Raw genomic sequence first — 16,671 nt, 5'->3', positions numbered from 1 at the left:
TGTGTGTGTGTGTGTGTGTGTGTGTGTGTGGTGAGTAACTTCCCTCATACCACGCCCCAAGTCCAGTGCCCTATAAGTATCAGGCATTACAGCAGGTGCCAAATATAGACTCAGCAGAGACCGTTTCCCCCCCAAGAAAAGTTTGCAGACAAGATTTACAGACAACAACGAGACATTTACCAGATTGAATCAGTCCAGAAATTCAATTCCAACTCAACCATTTATGTTCCTGTTGATCACAGACACCCTGACTGGTCCTTGTCAGCGGGGATAAAAGAAACGGCAGATATTTTGACTTCACTGCCATAGCAGGAAAAGCACAGGTGTAACTAATAACATTAACGACGTGTGTGTTGTGTTTAGGTGTTCTAGTAAAGCTTCACAGACCGCCATTACTATTATTCATCATTATTTTTTGTTATTCAGAGAATCAGAGTTTTTATCCCAACACCAAACGACTCATGAAAAAGGTAAGATTTAAAGTTGACTTTGAGCACATATGGTTTTATAAAGGAAGAGGAAGGTAGGGTTGTAATTAGCAATCATCTCCCTTTATCAAGAGCATAACATCCAACCCGGCAGTTTATCAGTCTTCAATCAGTCGTTCAATCAGTTAATTATTTGCATACTCCATTTGGTGACTAATTTAGAGCAGAGAGGAACTCATTAATTATATCCCGGTGTTCATATCGGATCCTGTGAAAGTCTTTTTTTAAACCAGCTGCACGTTTCATCAGGTCTAGATACACTAGTTTTAAACAGTGGTCCCTTGTACTATACTTGAGTATTTACATTATATGCTATTTTATACTTCTACTGCACCACATTTTGAGTAAAATATTGTACTTTGTTGTTAGAATTGTTACAATTACTAGTAAGTTTTTTCACATTCAAGATTTGACTGTGTTTTAACACTATGAAAGGTTACAGATGTTATTAATCTTTGCTCTTTTTAAATAAAAATAATTTCACGTCTGTTAATTCATATTTGAGATATTGATATTAGATCACAGTGGGGATTCACAGTGGTGGTTTAGGTGTAAAAATTTGCTGTTTTTGTGTTTTGTCCGGTCTAGGGGGGGGAGTAGGCGTCTTCAGCTGGGAAAAAATTTTCTAATTTTCTTTGTGTTTAACTCTCTTTCAAATAAAATATTGCTAAAAAAGAGATGTGACATGCAAAGCTTATAAAATATGATCCATTGTTACAGAGTAATCTACTGCCTCGACCAGCTACAACATTAAAATGCAGCCATAATATATCAATAATCCAAAAATACTTTATACTTTTGTAAAAATTACTTTTTATACAGTTTTTAAATACAGTTTGCTGCTAATACTTCACAGTGGTGGAAAGTAACTAAGTACATTTACTCAAGTACTGTACTTAAGTACAATTTTGAGGTACTTGTGTTTTACTTGAGTATTTCCATGTGATGCTACTTTATACTTCCACTCCACTACATTTCAGGGAGAAATATTGTACTTGCTACTCCACTACATTTATTTGACAGCTTTAGTTACTTTTCAGATGAGGATTTGGCACAATGGATAATATAACAAGCTTTTAAAATACAACACATTGTTAAAGATGAAACCAGTGGTTTCCAATCTTTTTGGTTTTTGATGTCTTTCAAAAAGCAGTGTGTAGTTGGGATCACATTTCAGATGTCCATGAGTTGTTAACAGCTGCACCAAATAGTGATTTTTCCCTCTAAACTTCTCACATGGTTTCATTTCAATAAATGTTCAAATGATCCAATATGTCACAAAAAATCAAAGATTAGAGAAAAAGTCCAAAAACTGAAAACAGATTTGTCTATGAGAACGTTGTTTTTTCTTCTTTCCTCTCCCATTAATCATCTCAGGACCCCTCAGATTTATCTGGCGACCCTTTGGAGGGACCCGACCCCTTGGTGGGGACCACTGGACTCAACTAACTAACTGTATATAAAATAGTTCAACAGTTAAATGCTGCTTACACACTGATTCATCAGTATTAATAATCTAATGATGTCATATAATATATAATAATATATCAGTCAGAGGGACCAAACCACTACTTTTACTGCAATATTTTTACTACATCAAGCTGATAATACTTATGTACTTTTACTTAAGTAGGATTTTTCATGGATTGCTCATTATGGAAAAACACGCTGTGGTTTTATTGTGAAATGTGTGCTTGTCAGACCTACGACTACGACTGCCAACAGGAAAAATTAAAGGGGTAAGCTATGTTTTGCTATCATTCTGGAGCTTGTTTTCTGCCTCTTTCTTGAGGAGATAATGTTTTAGCTGTGTGTGCTTGAGAGTGAGCGACTTGTCATTGTAGGGGTGTTTTATTGTGAAATGTGTAGTGGTTGACAGAGGAAGCTAGCTGTCTCATTAGGCGGAGAGCTAACATCTGCAAGGTGTTTCTTCTTGGATAGCACCTTTTTTGTTGAGGTATATGCCGGTCCTTTGTCGATGTTAGCGAGCGAGAGAATCGCAGAAAATCCGGCCCAGTTCCTTCACAATCTGTCCACACACTGATATACTTAACTGAGAAAGTCGGTGAAGGTCTCATTTTTCAAGTTACGTTACAACGCGTTGACTCATTAGCAATAAAAAATGATTAATAAATGTAAATTGCTTCATAATAGAACCTTTAAAACTGCATAGGTGGAGCTGGCCGCTTCTGACTGGGTCCTCCAGAACCCGCATACATTGATATTTTTAAACAGCACTAATTAAAGGGTGTCCGCAACTACGGTCATTTTTAAGTCCCAGAAGTGAAATTTTGGATTTAAACGGTAAATCCGGCTGGTCGAGGCAGTAGATTAAAACGGTACTACATACTAAAGCATGTTTTTTGAGCTGTAAGCTAAATTACATGACTATACTGTGATGAAACACATCAGCGCTGGTGTAAATATTGACATTGAGAGCAAATTTATTTAAAAAAAAAAAAAAAAAAGGTCATTTTATGGGTTGAAAATGGCTCAACTCGTCATCTGCAGTTTAAAATCAGCCCTGAAAAGGCGGGGCCACTGCTGACGTAGAGTCGACCGTTGGGAGGGCCATTTTAGCTTCAAGAGCTAACAGCAGCTAACAGCTATGCTAGCCCGGTGGAGGGGGTCTCTCTGTCTGTGACTGTCTGTGGGAGGAAGAGCAGCTGGCAGCCACAAAAACAACAGAAATCCTCGCATCTCGCCCTGCAGCTCTTCAACTCTCTGGCTGTCTGTTCCTGTGGTTATCAGCTGGTAAAGTCTTATTTTAAAACGTTAAATCCCGCCAAAACTGTCCGTCAGCTAAACATGTCTGCCTCGGAGCAGAGCTGCGGTCGGACAGGTTCAGCTCTGGTTACAGCCCGATTTAACGTTTTAAAACAAGATTTTACTAGCTGACAACTGCAGGAACAGACAGCCAGAGAGTTTAAGAGCTGCAGGGAGAGATGCGAGGAGTATTTCTGTTGTTTTTGTGGCTGCCAGCTCTGACTTCTGGCTGGTTTAAATGTTGTTGCACTGTTTGTCTTCCTCTCATTATTATTATTGTTATTATTATTATTATTATTATTATTATTATTATTACATGACACTGTCTCTTTGTTTTTTTTCTGATCATTTATATGATTTTTTCATCTAAATGCGCCTGTCCCCCACACGAACAAATGCCATAAAGTTTTTTTCAAAGCCAAATAAATCTAGTTTCCATGGAAACAGAAGTTAGCAAGTGAGTACATGGATGACAGATTGACAAGCTCAAGAAAAACAAGGTTAAACAAGGTAAAGATAATCTTGTCTCCTGAAGTATTTATTGTGTGTCCGTACCATACAGCTCAGTAACTGTATTTTGAACGACATCTTAAAAATCAATAAATATCTGTTGAATTCATGTATGTTAGTTGCTCAAAGCTAACGTAGCAGACCTTGCTAGCTGTCGTTTTTCTGCAATATTAGCAAAAAATGTAATTTCTTCAACAACAGCAGCTTTAGGTGTCACAGGTGTAGAGACAAATTCAAGGTGAGTTATATATTATATTGCAAACATTAAGTCAAACTAAACATAAACATGTCATTTTTGCAACTCTAGATGAGACCAAATTCATCTACAATATCCTGGATCATGTTCATACCTTTTGAAAATGCTTATAAATAATTTTTGTATGTCAGTGCTTACACAAATTTGTTTACACACATCAGGGATGTCCAAACTAAGGGTAGGTGTGGGTGTATTTCAACCAAGCAGAGACACACCTGATTCCAGTGTGCCAATTAGTGGTGAGGTCACTTGTCACTGCTTGGTTGTAATACAAGCCTGAACCCACAACAGCTGACATTATAGTATTATCAGAGAACAGAGCTCATTTTTAAATATCATATGGTGTATGAGGTAGGATGTGTGTGGTAGATGCATGGACTCTACCTTCAGTAGCATCTAGTTTTTGTTTTAGTGTGGAATTCAAACTCAATTATGATCTACTGAGTAGACCAGAAATTCAATTAATATCCTTAATTAACTATCATACAGAACCCTTAACATTGTTATATTTTGTATTAAAATAAGTTGAAGGCATCTTTAGGTATTAATGACCTGGTCATATATCTTTTAATGTAATGTGAAATAGGCCTACTTATTTCAGCAATCACTCTGTCACCTATGTGCTTTGGTCAAAACAACACACAGAGTTGGGGTCAGTAGTTTTAATTGGCCATTGAAGGATGATGTGATCTAGTACACAATGTGAATGTGGTTGGATTTTTGCCAGAACAAAAAGCAGTGACGTTCAGGCACATGATGCTTAATCACTCAGAACTTCTCGTTCTCGTTTTAATTAGTTACCTGTACATGTGCCAAAAGCCTCAAAGTTGGAAGGAGTTCAGGTTGAAATGAGAAATAGTTGGACTTGATACAATAATGTAATGTCGTGGTGAGATGCTGGTAGCGTGTTAGTATTTGACACAGTCTGTACTGCCATACCTCTGCTATCTTTGACACATGTAATACCTTCTGTTTTGTCTCTACAGTAACTTATTGTTAAGGTTACATTATTAACATTTATTATTAACATTATGTCCTTACTGACACAAGATGTCATTATCGCAGCAATGCTTTATTTTAATTATTATTATGATTTTTATTTGCAAAAAGTATTTTAACACTTAAGTAGAGATGATTTACACATTAGAACTGCAATATCTCTCATAAAAAGCAACATATTTGATCTTTTGTGTGTATAAAGACATTTGACATCTAGGGTTACTGTCTAAATTTTCCAGTGTAGAGAAAACCATGAAATCCCCTATTTTTTAAAATTATTTTTCTATATCAGTATTTACAATGATGCACAAAGCTTGATGAAAATGAATTTAAATGTCTCAAAATTTTATAGAAATAAAGAGAGGAAAATTTATAAAATGAGCATTATTGTAATGTTGCGGAAAGGACATTTTGTAAAAATGAGTGATGAAAAAAAAAGCATGTTCCAGATTAAAATCTTAATGACTATATGCAATGTTTGCACCTGTTTATATGTATTACAGACTCTGGTGGTTAAAATTAAAATTCATAGAGGTTGATTTTTTTTTATTTTTTTTATTTGGGAGAGTCAAAAGTGAGTGTAATTGCAGAAACACCCTAAAACAGAAACAGAAAACAATGATATAATGTCATTAGGAACAAATTGACGGACAAGATCATGAAAAAATTACATTGATAGAATAAAGCACCTGTGAGATATGACAACTAGTACACTTCTGGGGTCTGTGGGGACCCCAGTCAGTAGGATTCATGTTAAGAAAAGAGTTTGAATTCCCCTTTGACACATTTAATGTCATTTTAAAAAATGATTATTATCTTAGTCCAGTCCATTATATATTATATTATATACAGTTTTTCTCGATCGCTTACATGCTATAACTGAGCTTATTAACTAAATACCCCAAACCATGACACCATCTACCAGAAGACAAACCAATTTCCCAAAACTATAAACACTGTTCCCCTTTTTTCACTCACCAACATCCAATATCATTAATTCAGGTCATCACAGCTGGAACCCAATTTACACACAAATCCCCAGATGGAAACACTCAGAATCAAAACTGTTCACACACCAATCAGAAGCTCAGGATAGATAATAACAGGGTCATGAGTCAGTTCACTGAGGCAAAAATAAATGTGATTTATTTCTTTATGTGTGTTTTTCATTGGTTTCTATTAGTGAATACATGGAAATTATTTTACTGTATTCTACGTAATTTATCAGCTGCGTATTTTACAGTACATTTACTTTTTCACTCCGTTTCAGTTTATTTTACTACAGTACACAAGAATTAGAAAATGTTGAAAACATATAAGAGTTGTTTCTTTATATTGTATTCATCATGAAAAGAGGTTGTTCTGAGGGAGAAACATAAGCACCATCATTTATTACAGTAGCAGGTTTTTACAGTAGTGTTTTGAGTGTAATGGCTGTTTTTTTTTAGTGTATTTGACGACTTTTGAGTGACATCTGAAGGCAAAGTTTGGTTCAGATGTGAGATTACATGGTTTTGAGTGGAGAGTTTGGCTTTGACATGGAAGTTTGTGAAGATGCAGTTATTCATTTGTGTTTATAGTTTTGGTAAATGGAGCACAATTTGAAGAATTAATTATATGTTTGGCATTGACTGTATGTGTCATTACTGAAGAACTGGCGCCCTCTATTGGTGGTCGCTGCTAAACGTCTAAAAGACCCCTCCCTGCTGGTACATACACTAATAATAGCATGTTGCACTTTACTGGAAGCAAATCCTCGTGTGTAGCTTTTGTAAAAAGAGCAAATAAAAACGGTAAACCCTCTTAACATAACAAATTGTTAAAATGTCTGTATCAGCTGATGTGGGCTAAATAGTCAGAATATACGTGCAGGCTGCTCCTTTAATGTAAATCCTGCAGCTTTTTCGGGCGTTAAAAGTACAATTGTTTGTCTATTTCTGCGCCACCTTCATGATAATCCTGTTTAGGTTTGGCTCACCCTCATGGAAATACACTGCAAGGGGAGGAGATTATATTAAACAAAAATGACGAGGGGGGAGGCGACAGCAGTAAAGAGAAGCAGATTCGTGTTAAGAAGACGGGAAGAAGCGCCTCCAACAGGCTCCGAGGATCAGTCTTTTGCTGCACTTTCACTTCACTGTCTTGAAAAATCGATTTTTTAGCTGTAGTAGAGGAGAAATCGGCTGCCAGAGAGGTGAGATTTCTGTGTTATTTCTGTGTTTTTTCCCCGTTGTGTCTTGTCAATTACGCATGCATGAGAGGGTTTTTATCAGGCTTTAACCAGGCGCAACGAGGGTTTATGAGCCGGAGAGATACAGCTAGACTACAGCTATGGAGAGTGTTTGAATCGAGATAAAATGTCGTTGACCTTATGGGGGATTTTGGTATGAGTCAACCGGAAATTCAGTATTTGTAATATGAAAGCTGCATGAAAAAGCTGCAGGGACCCCCTCTCCTCTTCCTCCTCCTTCTCCTCTTCTGCAAAACATGTCACACCTACTTGTTTTTATTTTCATGCATCTAAACTCATAAGTGAGATTTGTTGACCTTTAGTTTCAACTTTCATTGTCACATGATTTCCCCCCTGCAAGCTGACTAACCAGCTGGACTTTTGCACTGTGATGGTTATAAACCAATTAAACCACTGAAGTGTGAAGACAAAAACATGGCTTTTGTTTAATGGGCAACACAGGTCACATACAGTCAACATGATTGTGTGATTAAATGAGGCTGTTGGTCTTTCTTGAACTCATTTGTTGTTATTTCTTTCTGTTTCTGTGGAACCCCTCCTCACTCTTTTTTCTGTTTTTTATCACTGCGCCCCTCAACTCCTCCTCCTCCTCCTTCTTGTCCTTCCTCCTCATTCCTCCAGTTTCCCATAGAGATCCCAGGGAGTGGACCAGGAAGTGTGACCTCCTTTTTAGTCAGTGCCCAGCAAAGTTGCTGCCAGCTACACTATGTCTGCCCCTGGTAAGTTGTTTAATACAGCAGAAAGGAAAACACAACTATATTTCTCTTAGTTAATTACAAACTGTGATGTGAGTTAAACATGATGGCTTTCACTTCCTTATTTCCTTCTCACACTATGTCAAACTGCTATTGTGAAATCCAAATGTTTCCAGTTCTGTCACAAACTGAGCATCGTGATGTTGTGAATAAGTAAATGCACGTGAGTAATTTCCATCCTCCGCCCAAGGAGGTGAAATTTTGAAAGGAATTCCTTGAATGCATGTAATTGCATTTAAAGTGAGGTGCCTGATTTCAGCCGTTGGTGGAGGTGAAAGATGCCATTGTACGATTTCTCTCCTGCATAGGTCGTGCGGGGACGTCTCTCTTTGCTGATGAGGGTAGCCTTCCTTCATACGTACCGGTTTACATTTTTTGTGTTTATTTCCTGCAAGTAGAGAAAGGAATGTGGAAAGAGGTGGAGCAACAAAGAGCTTCAGAGTTCACTGAGCATTACACCCTTCTTTTTGATTTCAGGCTTTGTGTGTTAAAGACAGAAGCATAATGGATTGTTTGCTTTCTGGCTTTAACCCACAGTTGTTTTGAGACTTAACTACATTAAATAGAAGCTCAACCGAGGGAGTGTATCGCTATGAAAAAAGTCCTGTGACCTTTCGGACAGTTTTACTCATGTTGAGCAATGACAACAAAAACCAGTTTGGTCAGCTGTGAGGCAAATGTGATGCCAGTACGTGACTCCTAATTCCTCAATAGCAGCACTGATAATCATCGTGATGAGTGACATTTTACAGGCAAGGCCAGGAAATGTTATGTAGTTTATGAAAAAGAGAGTCTTTGATCTGTACATAAGAATATATATTTGCATACAGCATCAATGAATGTAATAAATAAAATAGAAGATTCAGAGCTCACACTTATTCCACAGACATACAGCCACAAGAACACAGCAGCCAATCACAAGCTTGAGAAAATAAGTTTAAGGTGTTCGGTTTGATCTTGAACACAGTCAAAACCAAAAGTGTTGTTGATCAATTTCCTGTCTATTGACCAAGATGTTACTAACAGAAATGAAAACTTTAACACAACCGTTGTGCCGCCTATTCCCTGAATTTGTTTATGGGAAAACAAACATATTAGAGCGTTTTTAAAAAAAAAAAACGAAATTCAATGCAGGAGAAGCCCACATGTTTCCTCTTATGAGCAATTATAGCATCCGTTTAAGATCCAGGGAACACACAAGAAAGGAGCCGTTTGTTGATACCTCTGCTGAGACACTTTAATTGGGAAAACGTGTATTCGGCTTCGGGAGGGGTCGGGCGATCTGAAATAGGGCGATACTTCTGGCTATGAGAAAGAAAATGATTATTAAAATGAACCTCATGTAAACTTTAGGCAGCAGGATCATCTCAAATCACTGTTTCTGAGAGACATTCCTTGTATGGTGTCAACATTTAGCGAACACATGACAGCCAGCATTCCAGTTGATTAAAAACAGAGATCCACTCGCACTTCTCGGTAACCATTTAACATCTTTTCCAGACAGTATTTGTTTTCTTTTATATTATTTTTGAATGGCTATGTATTGAGTGAGTGAATAATCTTGTGCAAACCCATATTAAAAGATCAGAGTGGCACACTGAGAAAATACTGAAGAAATCCAGACCACTGCTCTAAACCGCCAGCTGAAAACCTCAGTGATTATTGTAGTTTCTTCTGGTCGGATAAAAATCTGCATCTGTTGAATTCATGCTCAAATAAACAGTGTTGTCAGGTTAATTGTTTAGTTTCTGAAACCTTTTTTTTTTTTCAAACAAATATTGAACCAGGAAGATGCGGCTAAACAGGTTCAAATGGCGAGACGTATTAGTTGTTTACGTGCTCTCCTGTGAGCACTCAGGTAATAATTAGCTTATTGGCTCTGTGGTCCCAGCAGGGAAAAGCAGGATGATCCACAGTAAACACACAGCTGCTGCTATCAGCCACATACACACACACACACATATATCATGACTTCACCCGTCACTGTGGTGCAGTGATGAACTAAATGCGTGTTTCTGCATTATTTCATCGGAGACAATTGATTTGTGTTTTTATCTTTGTTAGCATTATATTTTTATTTATGTTTCTCACTTATTTTTATTTAATTTGAATGGATTTCATATGTTTTCTTTTTTGGTTATTTATGTTTCATGGTTTAAATGAATCTCTCTTGCTTCCCGTTTGAATGTCATCTCATATAATATGCTAAAGAAACACTGTGTGTGTGTGTGTGTGTGTGTGTGTGTGTGAGAGCTGCAGCTTCATTATACACAGTGCACGTACTGTATGTGTGGACTCTTATCAAAATATTCAAAATTAGTCAAATATAAGAAAAAGCCTGTTAAGGACAACATTTTGAAGTAGTATCGTTGTCTTTTTGCCAGTTTATCCAGGAATACCCAACCAGGGACCCTACTCCATGCCTCAGCCGGGCCAGTCGGTGGCCCCTTATCCAGTTCCTCAGGGAGGGTACGGAGACCCCAGTCAAGCGCCTCCGCCAGGGTTCAACATGGGCTACAATCAGGGTCCGCCTCCCGTCATGTATCAGCCGGGGCCGGTGGGGCCGGGTCAGGCTCCAGGGCCAGAGTACGGCGGGCCTCCGGGCCATGCTCCAGGGCCGGAGTACGGTGGGGCTCCAGGAGCGATCTCCCCAGCCAGTGCTCCTGTTGGGGTCCCACCAGGGCTCGAGTACCTCACACAGGTAGGTCAGAGACATATAAAAACACAACTAAAATTCTTTACAATCAGTGAAAAGTGGTGCAGTCAGGTGATTTTGTTCCAAACGCAGCATCACCTGTTTCAAGATTTTTCTTAGAAGATCTTGAACTAAGGTTGATTATTCCTGCACCACTTCTACATTTCTATTTGTTGCCTCTCTGAGTGTACTTACAATGACTCCTTGACTCAGATAGATTTAATCATGAGAAGATACTCTTGAGATCACTTGACTGTGTGTGAAACCCACCCTTGTAATCAGGTGTGAATCAGTTGAGAGGAAACATGCATGACTTTGTTTTTTACTGTTAGTTCCTCATTTAGTGCATTTTGCATGACACTTTGTTGTCTTTACATCAAATAAAACGATGCACTTCAAATCCATCACAGTGTACAACTGTCAGGTTTCTGTCAGGAATAGGAGCCAGTTAAAGTGAATAGTCAGTCAGTCAGTGAAGAAAAAAGGACTAATCTGGTTTTAATTTGCCATTTTTAATATGACTTCTCAGCTTTTTGAAATTTTTCAGATCATGTACAAAGACCTCTCTAAAAACAAGAACTCAGAAAGTTTCCTTTGTGTACATATGGAAGGAGCAACTTGCAACAAAAGACAAACAGTATTTAAACAAAGGCTTGGCTTTCCAGCAATGTATGTTTCAGGTAGTCACCTGTAAATAGAGACTCTGTTGGTATTGCTTCCACACCTTCAGATGTGACTCAGGTTGACTCTCCTCCACTGCAGCTGGTTTCAATACAGTCGAAGGGATTTTTATGAAAATAAATCAAGCAAGTTACTTTGCATTGCAAACAAGTGATCATGGTTGCAGTTTTTTCACTTGTTTAAAGAGAAATAAGACTTTCAGACTCATCTCACACTTACAACTTGATGATAGATGTATTTTGTGATTATTATGATTTAAAAGTGTTACTAAGTTTTGTCGTTTTTCTCTTTGTGTTTTAGATTGACCAGATTCTGATCCACCAAAAAGTTGAACTCCTAGAAGGTAAAGTTTATTACTTGTTTGTCTAGTCTTAATTCCTTTGGCAAATAACCAGCAGCAGTTTTTGCTACACTGGCGACTTTTAAACCTCCCAGTAATAAACCATAATAATAAAATGACACCTGCCCTTGAAATTCCTTACTCATCTTTACTGTGCTATTCACCATTTCCACCCTCTTTCCTTTTCGCCTCTCTTTCCAACCCCGCCCAGCATTCATCGGGTTCGAGACCAACAACCAGTACGAGATAAAGAACAGCCTGGGACAAAAGATCTACAAGGCCAAAGAGAAGAACGACTGCTGCACCAGGAACTGCTGCGGTTCGCTGCGCAGCTTCGACATGAAGATCAAGGACAACATGGACAGAGAGGTCATCCGCCTCATACGGCCTTTCCGCTGTGTCTCCTGCTGGTGTCCCTGCTGCCTGCAAGAGGTGTGTCTCCAAGTGTCAAAAACAGTTCTTAATAACCTCATATCACATTGATTTATCACACCAAGACCAATATTGTACTAAAGTCAATAGTTCAGTCAGTGCCATATCTCCCTGAGTACTCACACCAGTTATGGATAAACACCCTGATATCTGTTTTATAATATTTGACTTAAGTGTGTCAAGATAATGTGCCATTATTAGTCTGTTAATATTCAACCATATTGATCATTTGAAGATTTTCAAATGGAGAACTATTACTTTTCACAGTTTATTGGTTAAGAAAAACAGCAATAATCATCATTCTTAGGGGGTAGTTTTGTTCTTCCTAGAGTGAATGGGACACTTTCTTTGCTGTATATACTGTAACTCTTTTTAAAAAACAAATCACAGATTGCTTCAAAACAAAGAAATACATAGTGTCAAAAAGTTTAAAGAAATACGATTCAAATAAAGTGCAGTTTGGCAAATGAAATCAAAGGAACAAATGCAGTAAACATGCAGAGTAAATATAATATAAGAAAATGTGACTAATGTGTTGCTTTATGTTTTTTTAAAAAGCAACCTAAGCAAAAAATATGCTAATTTAAAGTCTTAGGAAGCAGAGTTGACAAAAAAACATTACAAACGAAAACATTTTCTCAGTTACTCCTGATGGTATCTAATCATGCAAGAGACCACCCTGATGTAAAAGAGATGAATGGAAGTTTGTTTGTGATTCTCACAGGATTGAAAAAGTTCATTAGACTCAACAGGAACACGTCTTTTCCAAAACAGTGTGCTCATTACTCTGGATGATACAAATAAACGTACAACTTTCTACAAAAACAAGTAATCTCTATGAAAACTGTGTCTGCTGAGAAATGTTGTTGCTCAGATAGATATCTCATAATCTAGGCAATAAAACCAAAACTATCTGCATGTCTAGATAACCACTAAAAGTAAGTTTATTTTTAAACTGACCCTGGATTTTGCCATTTTGAAATGGCAGTTTGTGTGCAGGTTTTTCTCTAAAGCAAAAGCATTAAAGCAGATTATTTCAGATTAATCCACTTTCATCCATCGAGAAGAAACATTATTTCTGATTAGCATAAAAATCTGCAGCCTCACAGCTCTCAGAGGCCTTGTGTTACTGTCGAGTTGCTGAGTGGCGTTTCGATCGTCTTTGTGCGCCAGTCTGCTCAGGCAGGGGTTTGTTAAGACTATGAATGGCCCTTTGTCTGTCCAAACTATCTTCTGGACTCCCCCCCCAATCCTCTGCCATCCCTCCACCTCTGAGACCTTCCTCTCTCCGTCTACATTTAATCACATCGCTGGCAGTCTGGCTACAGCACATTCCCATGGACCTGAACCCAAACGGCTACACTCTCACATACTGCAGCCCTCTGTTTACTGAGCAGACAGGAGCCATGTGAGGCGTATTACCTTTGTTATGTGGTGCCACAATGGAGCAGTCAGAGGCTCACTTATCATTCCTGCCTTCCCGTGTAACCCGCTGCGTAACCCCATGATGATGTATTTATAGCTGTCAGTGTCCAGAGACTAGGGCAGATTTTCAACCCCCATAAGATAGCTTTCTATTTTTGTGTCATGTTAGTATGTGTGTATAACTGTGTATGTATGTCACCCACAGATGGAGGTCCAGGCACCGCCAGGCACCACCATAGGCTATGTCAAACAGGACTGGCACCCTTGCCTGCCGAAGTTCTCCATCCAGGGAGCAAACAAGGAGACCCTGATGAAACTGGAGGGGCCCTGCTTCGCCTGCAACTGCTGTGGGGACGTCAACTTTGAGGTGAGCTCACTGGATTGTTGTGTTGACTGGTGAAACTCTTCAGGTTCAGTTCCAACAATCCAGTTTAGTTGAAGTGTGAAATTTGGCTTTTTGACCACAACTGGAAACAAAATAGGGAGATATTAGTGATTGATAACATGTTGACTGGCTTAAAGCTACATTCCAAGTTTGGACATTTTTGTGGAAACACCCATGTGGGTAGCTCCAGGTCAGAAAAATGAAGTCAATGTGGAAGTGACTTAAACCTGCATTCTCTCTAGTGGCCAGCAGGGGGCGAATCCACTGGTTGCAAAAAGAAGTCCAATTGTATGGAGGCCTATTAGAAAATGATCCTACTTCTCACTTGATTTATTAACTCAGTAAACGTTCAATAACGACAATGCTGATTACATACGTTACATATCGTAACGCCAGATTATAATAGGAGTATAGGTGTAGCTGTCACTATTTCAGTGTTTTCAGTTCATGAAAGTAACATTTTCCGCCTAAAAAAATCTTGTTCAGCGCTTGGTTGTACTAAAAGACTCTTTAAGGAGTCGGATGGTTAGTTTTTCCATTTAGTACATTTTGTTTTAAGCCTGTTTTTCATTAGCTACAATTAGCATTAGCGTTATCACAGTTAACCACTTCATATAATACACCCATGATGTAAACAACACAGTGTTTTAAAGATTTAAAACAAATTAGGCTCTACAAATGTTTAATGGGGAGAAAAATGCACTCAACATGTTTATTAGGCTTAAAGAATTCACACACTGGGTTTTGGTGAGAGACACTAAATGTAGACAAAACTTTGCAGCACACTGCATGTAGGCCTAAAAGGTGAGATTGAAACTTCATTAGACTCAGTGAATCAGCTTGCGAGAAAAAGAGCTATAGTCCCTCTCGCTCTCCTCTCTATCATGTTTACATCGTGACAGTATAGTTGCTCTTTTTGCTCTGCAGCTGAAGGGAAAAGATGGCGACAAGACGATCGGTCGCATCAGCAAACAGTGGAGCGGCCTTCTGAAGGAGGTCTTCACCGACACGGACAACTTCGGCATCCAGTTCCCGCTGGACTTGGACGTGAAGATGAAAGCTGTGCTCATGGGAGCCTGTTTCCTCATCGTAAGTCCCGATTCTTTTTTTCTTTTCTTTTTTTTTTTTTTAATACCAATGATTTGGATTTTTCGGGATCTTGCTGTGAAAAGTGAAGATAGTAGTGAACATTCCCTTGTTTGTTCTTCTTTGCAGGATTTCATGTTCTTCGAGAAGGTCGGGGAGGCCAACCAACGCAGCACTGTGTTTTCATAACAGAGGAAAAGGAAGAGAAAACAACAGCATGGGTGCAAGGACTTTCTCTAGATATGCATTCTCTCTTCAAGTGCTTTGTTTTTCTGTTCATTTTTGTTAAAAAAAAAAATCCTTCCTTCATCAGATTCTAGCCAGCCAATATGGTGCCAATCCAAGGATCCTGATCACAGATGTCTGCCATAGATGTCTTTTGAATTGATCAGTGTCACTGGTTGTCATGTTGCCATTTTACATACAGTTTATAGACTTTAGATCTATATTTTTTTACCTCCAGCTAACATTCACTCCCTTCCCAAGAAAGTCAACCTTGCCCTCAGTGGCTTTTTCAGTGCCGACAGAGTGAAGTAAAAGTCAACATCAGCACTCATCTGAAATGTTTAGATCTGGGTTTTGAATGTGCTTTATGCTACACTGGCATTGACAGCTCATATTTATGCCGCATGTTAATATATTATCAATATACTCTTACTGCTTTGTGAGGAAATCACAATATATTTAGTGTAAGTGCAATACTGATGTGGAGGTAGAAGTCATATTTGTTGCCTTGTTTTTTTATAAATAAACAGGCTTTATAGAGAATATCTGAACATTTGCCACAGTTTAAAAAAAGACTTCCGTTATGTAGGGCAGTGGTGGTTGTTTCAGGGCAGTGGTGGTTGTTTCAGTGACATGAATGAGAGGAAGTTCATTGTCTTTTTAATTAGAAGTTGTGAACACAAGAGTGGACGTACGCTGATAGTATTCACCAAAGTGCTCTTCCTCTACCTCTCAGCTATGTTCCTCTTCCTCGAAGCCCTCTTGTCTTAAATCAAACAAAACTACAGCTCAGATCACAGTTGAAATGCTCTCATGCTCCCACTGTGCTTTACTTGTGGTTGCTATGGAGACCCATGATGCGTGTCGAACCTCGCCCTTCCATTTCTCCAGACACCACTGCATTAAACTAGAGCCAGTGTAATGATATATCAGAGAGAGAGTGTGAATAGAGAGCAAGTAAAAAGCAGAAGTTGAGGTAAGAGTCGGTGTTAAACTGACCTCAGTGTGGTTGGAAACCCTCTTCAGTGACAGGGTTTAAAGGAAATACATTAACTTTCTGTAATTCTTTGAACAGACAGAGACCCGAATGTGAACTTGTGTAAATTCTGTGCCGTTTACAGCTCATTGGATCACTGCGCTTTCGAATAAATGACATAAAAAGCAGGTTAATGTTTGCAAATGTCACCTATTACTCTTGAAGACGATTCTCTTGCTCTGTATACATTTGTGCGTTTATAGGATTACATGGGTGTGCCTCCTGTCAGGTTTGGTTACCACTAATACTCATAATTCCAGACCAAAGCTTTGTATTACACACTGTATAAATGCGTGTCATAGCGTGTGCGTATATGCTACCATCAGCCTTTGTGGAAAGTA

The 16,671-nt window shown here is 38.5% G+C and overlaps 1 protein-coding gene across 3 annotated transcripts; it reads left to right on the top strand.

Moving 5' to 3' along the window:
* The first annotated feature begins 3,663 nt into the window (after positions 1-3,663).
* On the top strand, positions 3,664-16,486 carry LOC137174021 (phospholipid scramblase 2-like). 3 transcript variants are annotated; one of them, XM_067579003.1, is made up of 8 exons: positions 3,664-3,764; positions 7,892-7,989; positions 10,410-10,726; positions 11,702-11,744; positions 11,953-12,173; positions 13,804-13,965; positions 14,911-15,072; positions 15,199-16,486. In XM_067579003.1, the coding sequence occupies exons 2-8, from the start codon at positions 7,977-7,979 to the stop codon at positions 15,256-15,258; spliced, it is 978 nt and encodes a 325-aa protein (XP_067435104.1). In that variant the 5' UTR covers positions 3,664-3,764; positions 7,892-7,976; the 3' UTR covers positions 15,259-16,486. The 3 variants fall into 3 exon arrangements, with proteins under 3 accessions (XP_067435104.1, XP_067435105.1, XP_067435103.1); XM_067579004.1 differs by lacking the exon at positions 3,664-3,764 and adding an exon at positions 3,982-4,002; XM_067579002.1 differs by lacking the exon at positions 3,664-3,764 and adding an exon at positions 6,777-7,213.
* Positions 16,487-16,671: the final 185 nt, after the last annotated feature.

This window comes from Thunnus thynnus, chromosome 22 (genome assembly GCF_963924715.1).
Source record: "Thunnus thynnus chromosome 22, fThuThy2.1, whole genome shotgun sequence".
NCBI classification, from domain to species: domain Eukaryota; kingdom Metazoa; phylum Chordata; class Actinopteri; order Scombriformes; family Scombridae; genus Thunnus; species Thunnus thynnus.
This window is presented reverse-complemented; position numbering and strand designations above follow the sequence as displayed.

Bases quoted from the DNA above. Each gene is read 5' to 3' on its own strand.
- LOC137174021 (XM_067579003.1), top strand. The intron at 10,727-11,701 runs GTAGGTCAGAGA...TTTGTGTTTTAG, and splicing joins GGCTCGAGTACCTCACACAG to ATTGACCAGATTCTGATCCA. The intron at 12,174-13,803 runs GTGTGTCTCCAA...TGTCACCCACAG, and splicing joins GTCCCTGCTGCCTGCAAGAG to ATGGAGGTCCAGGCACCGCC.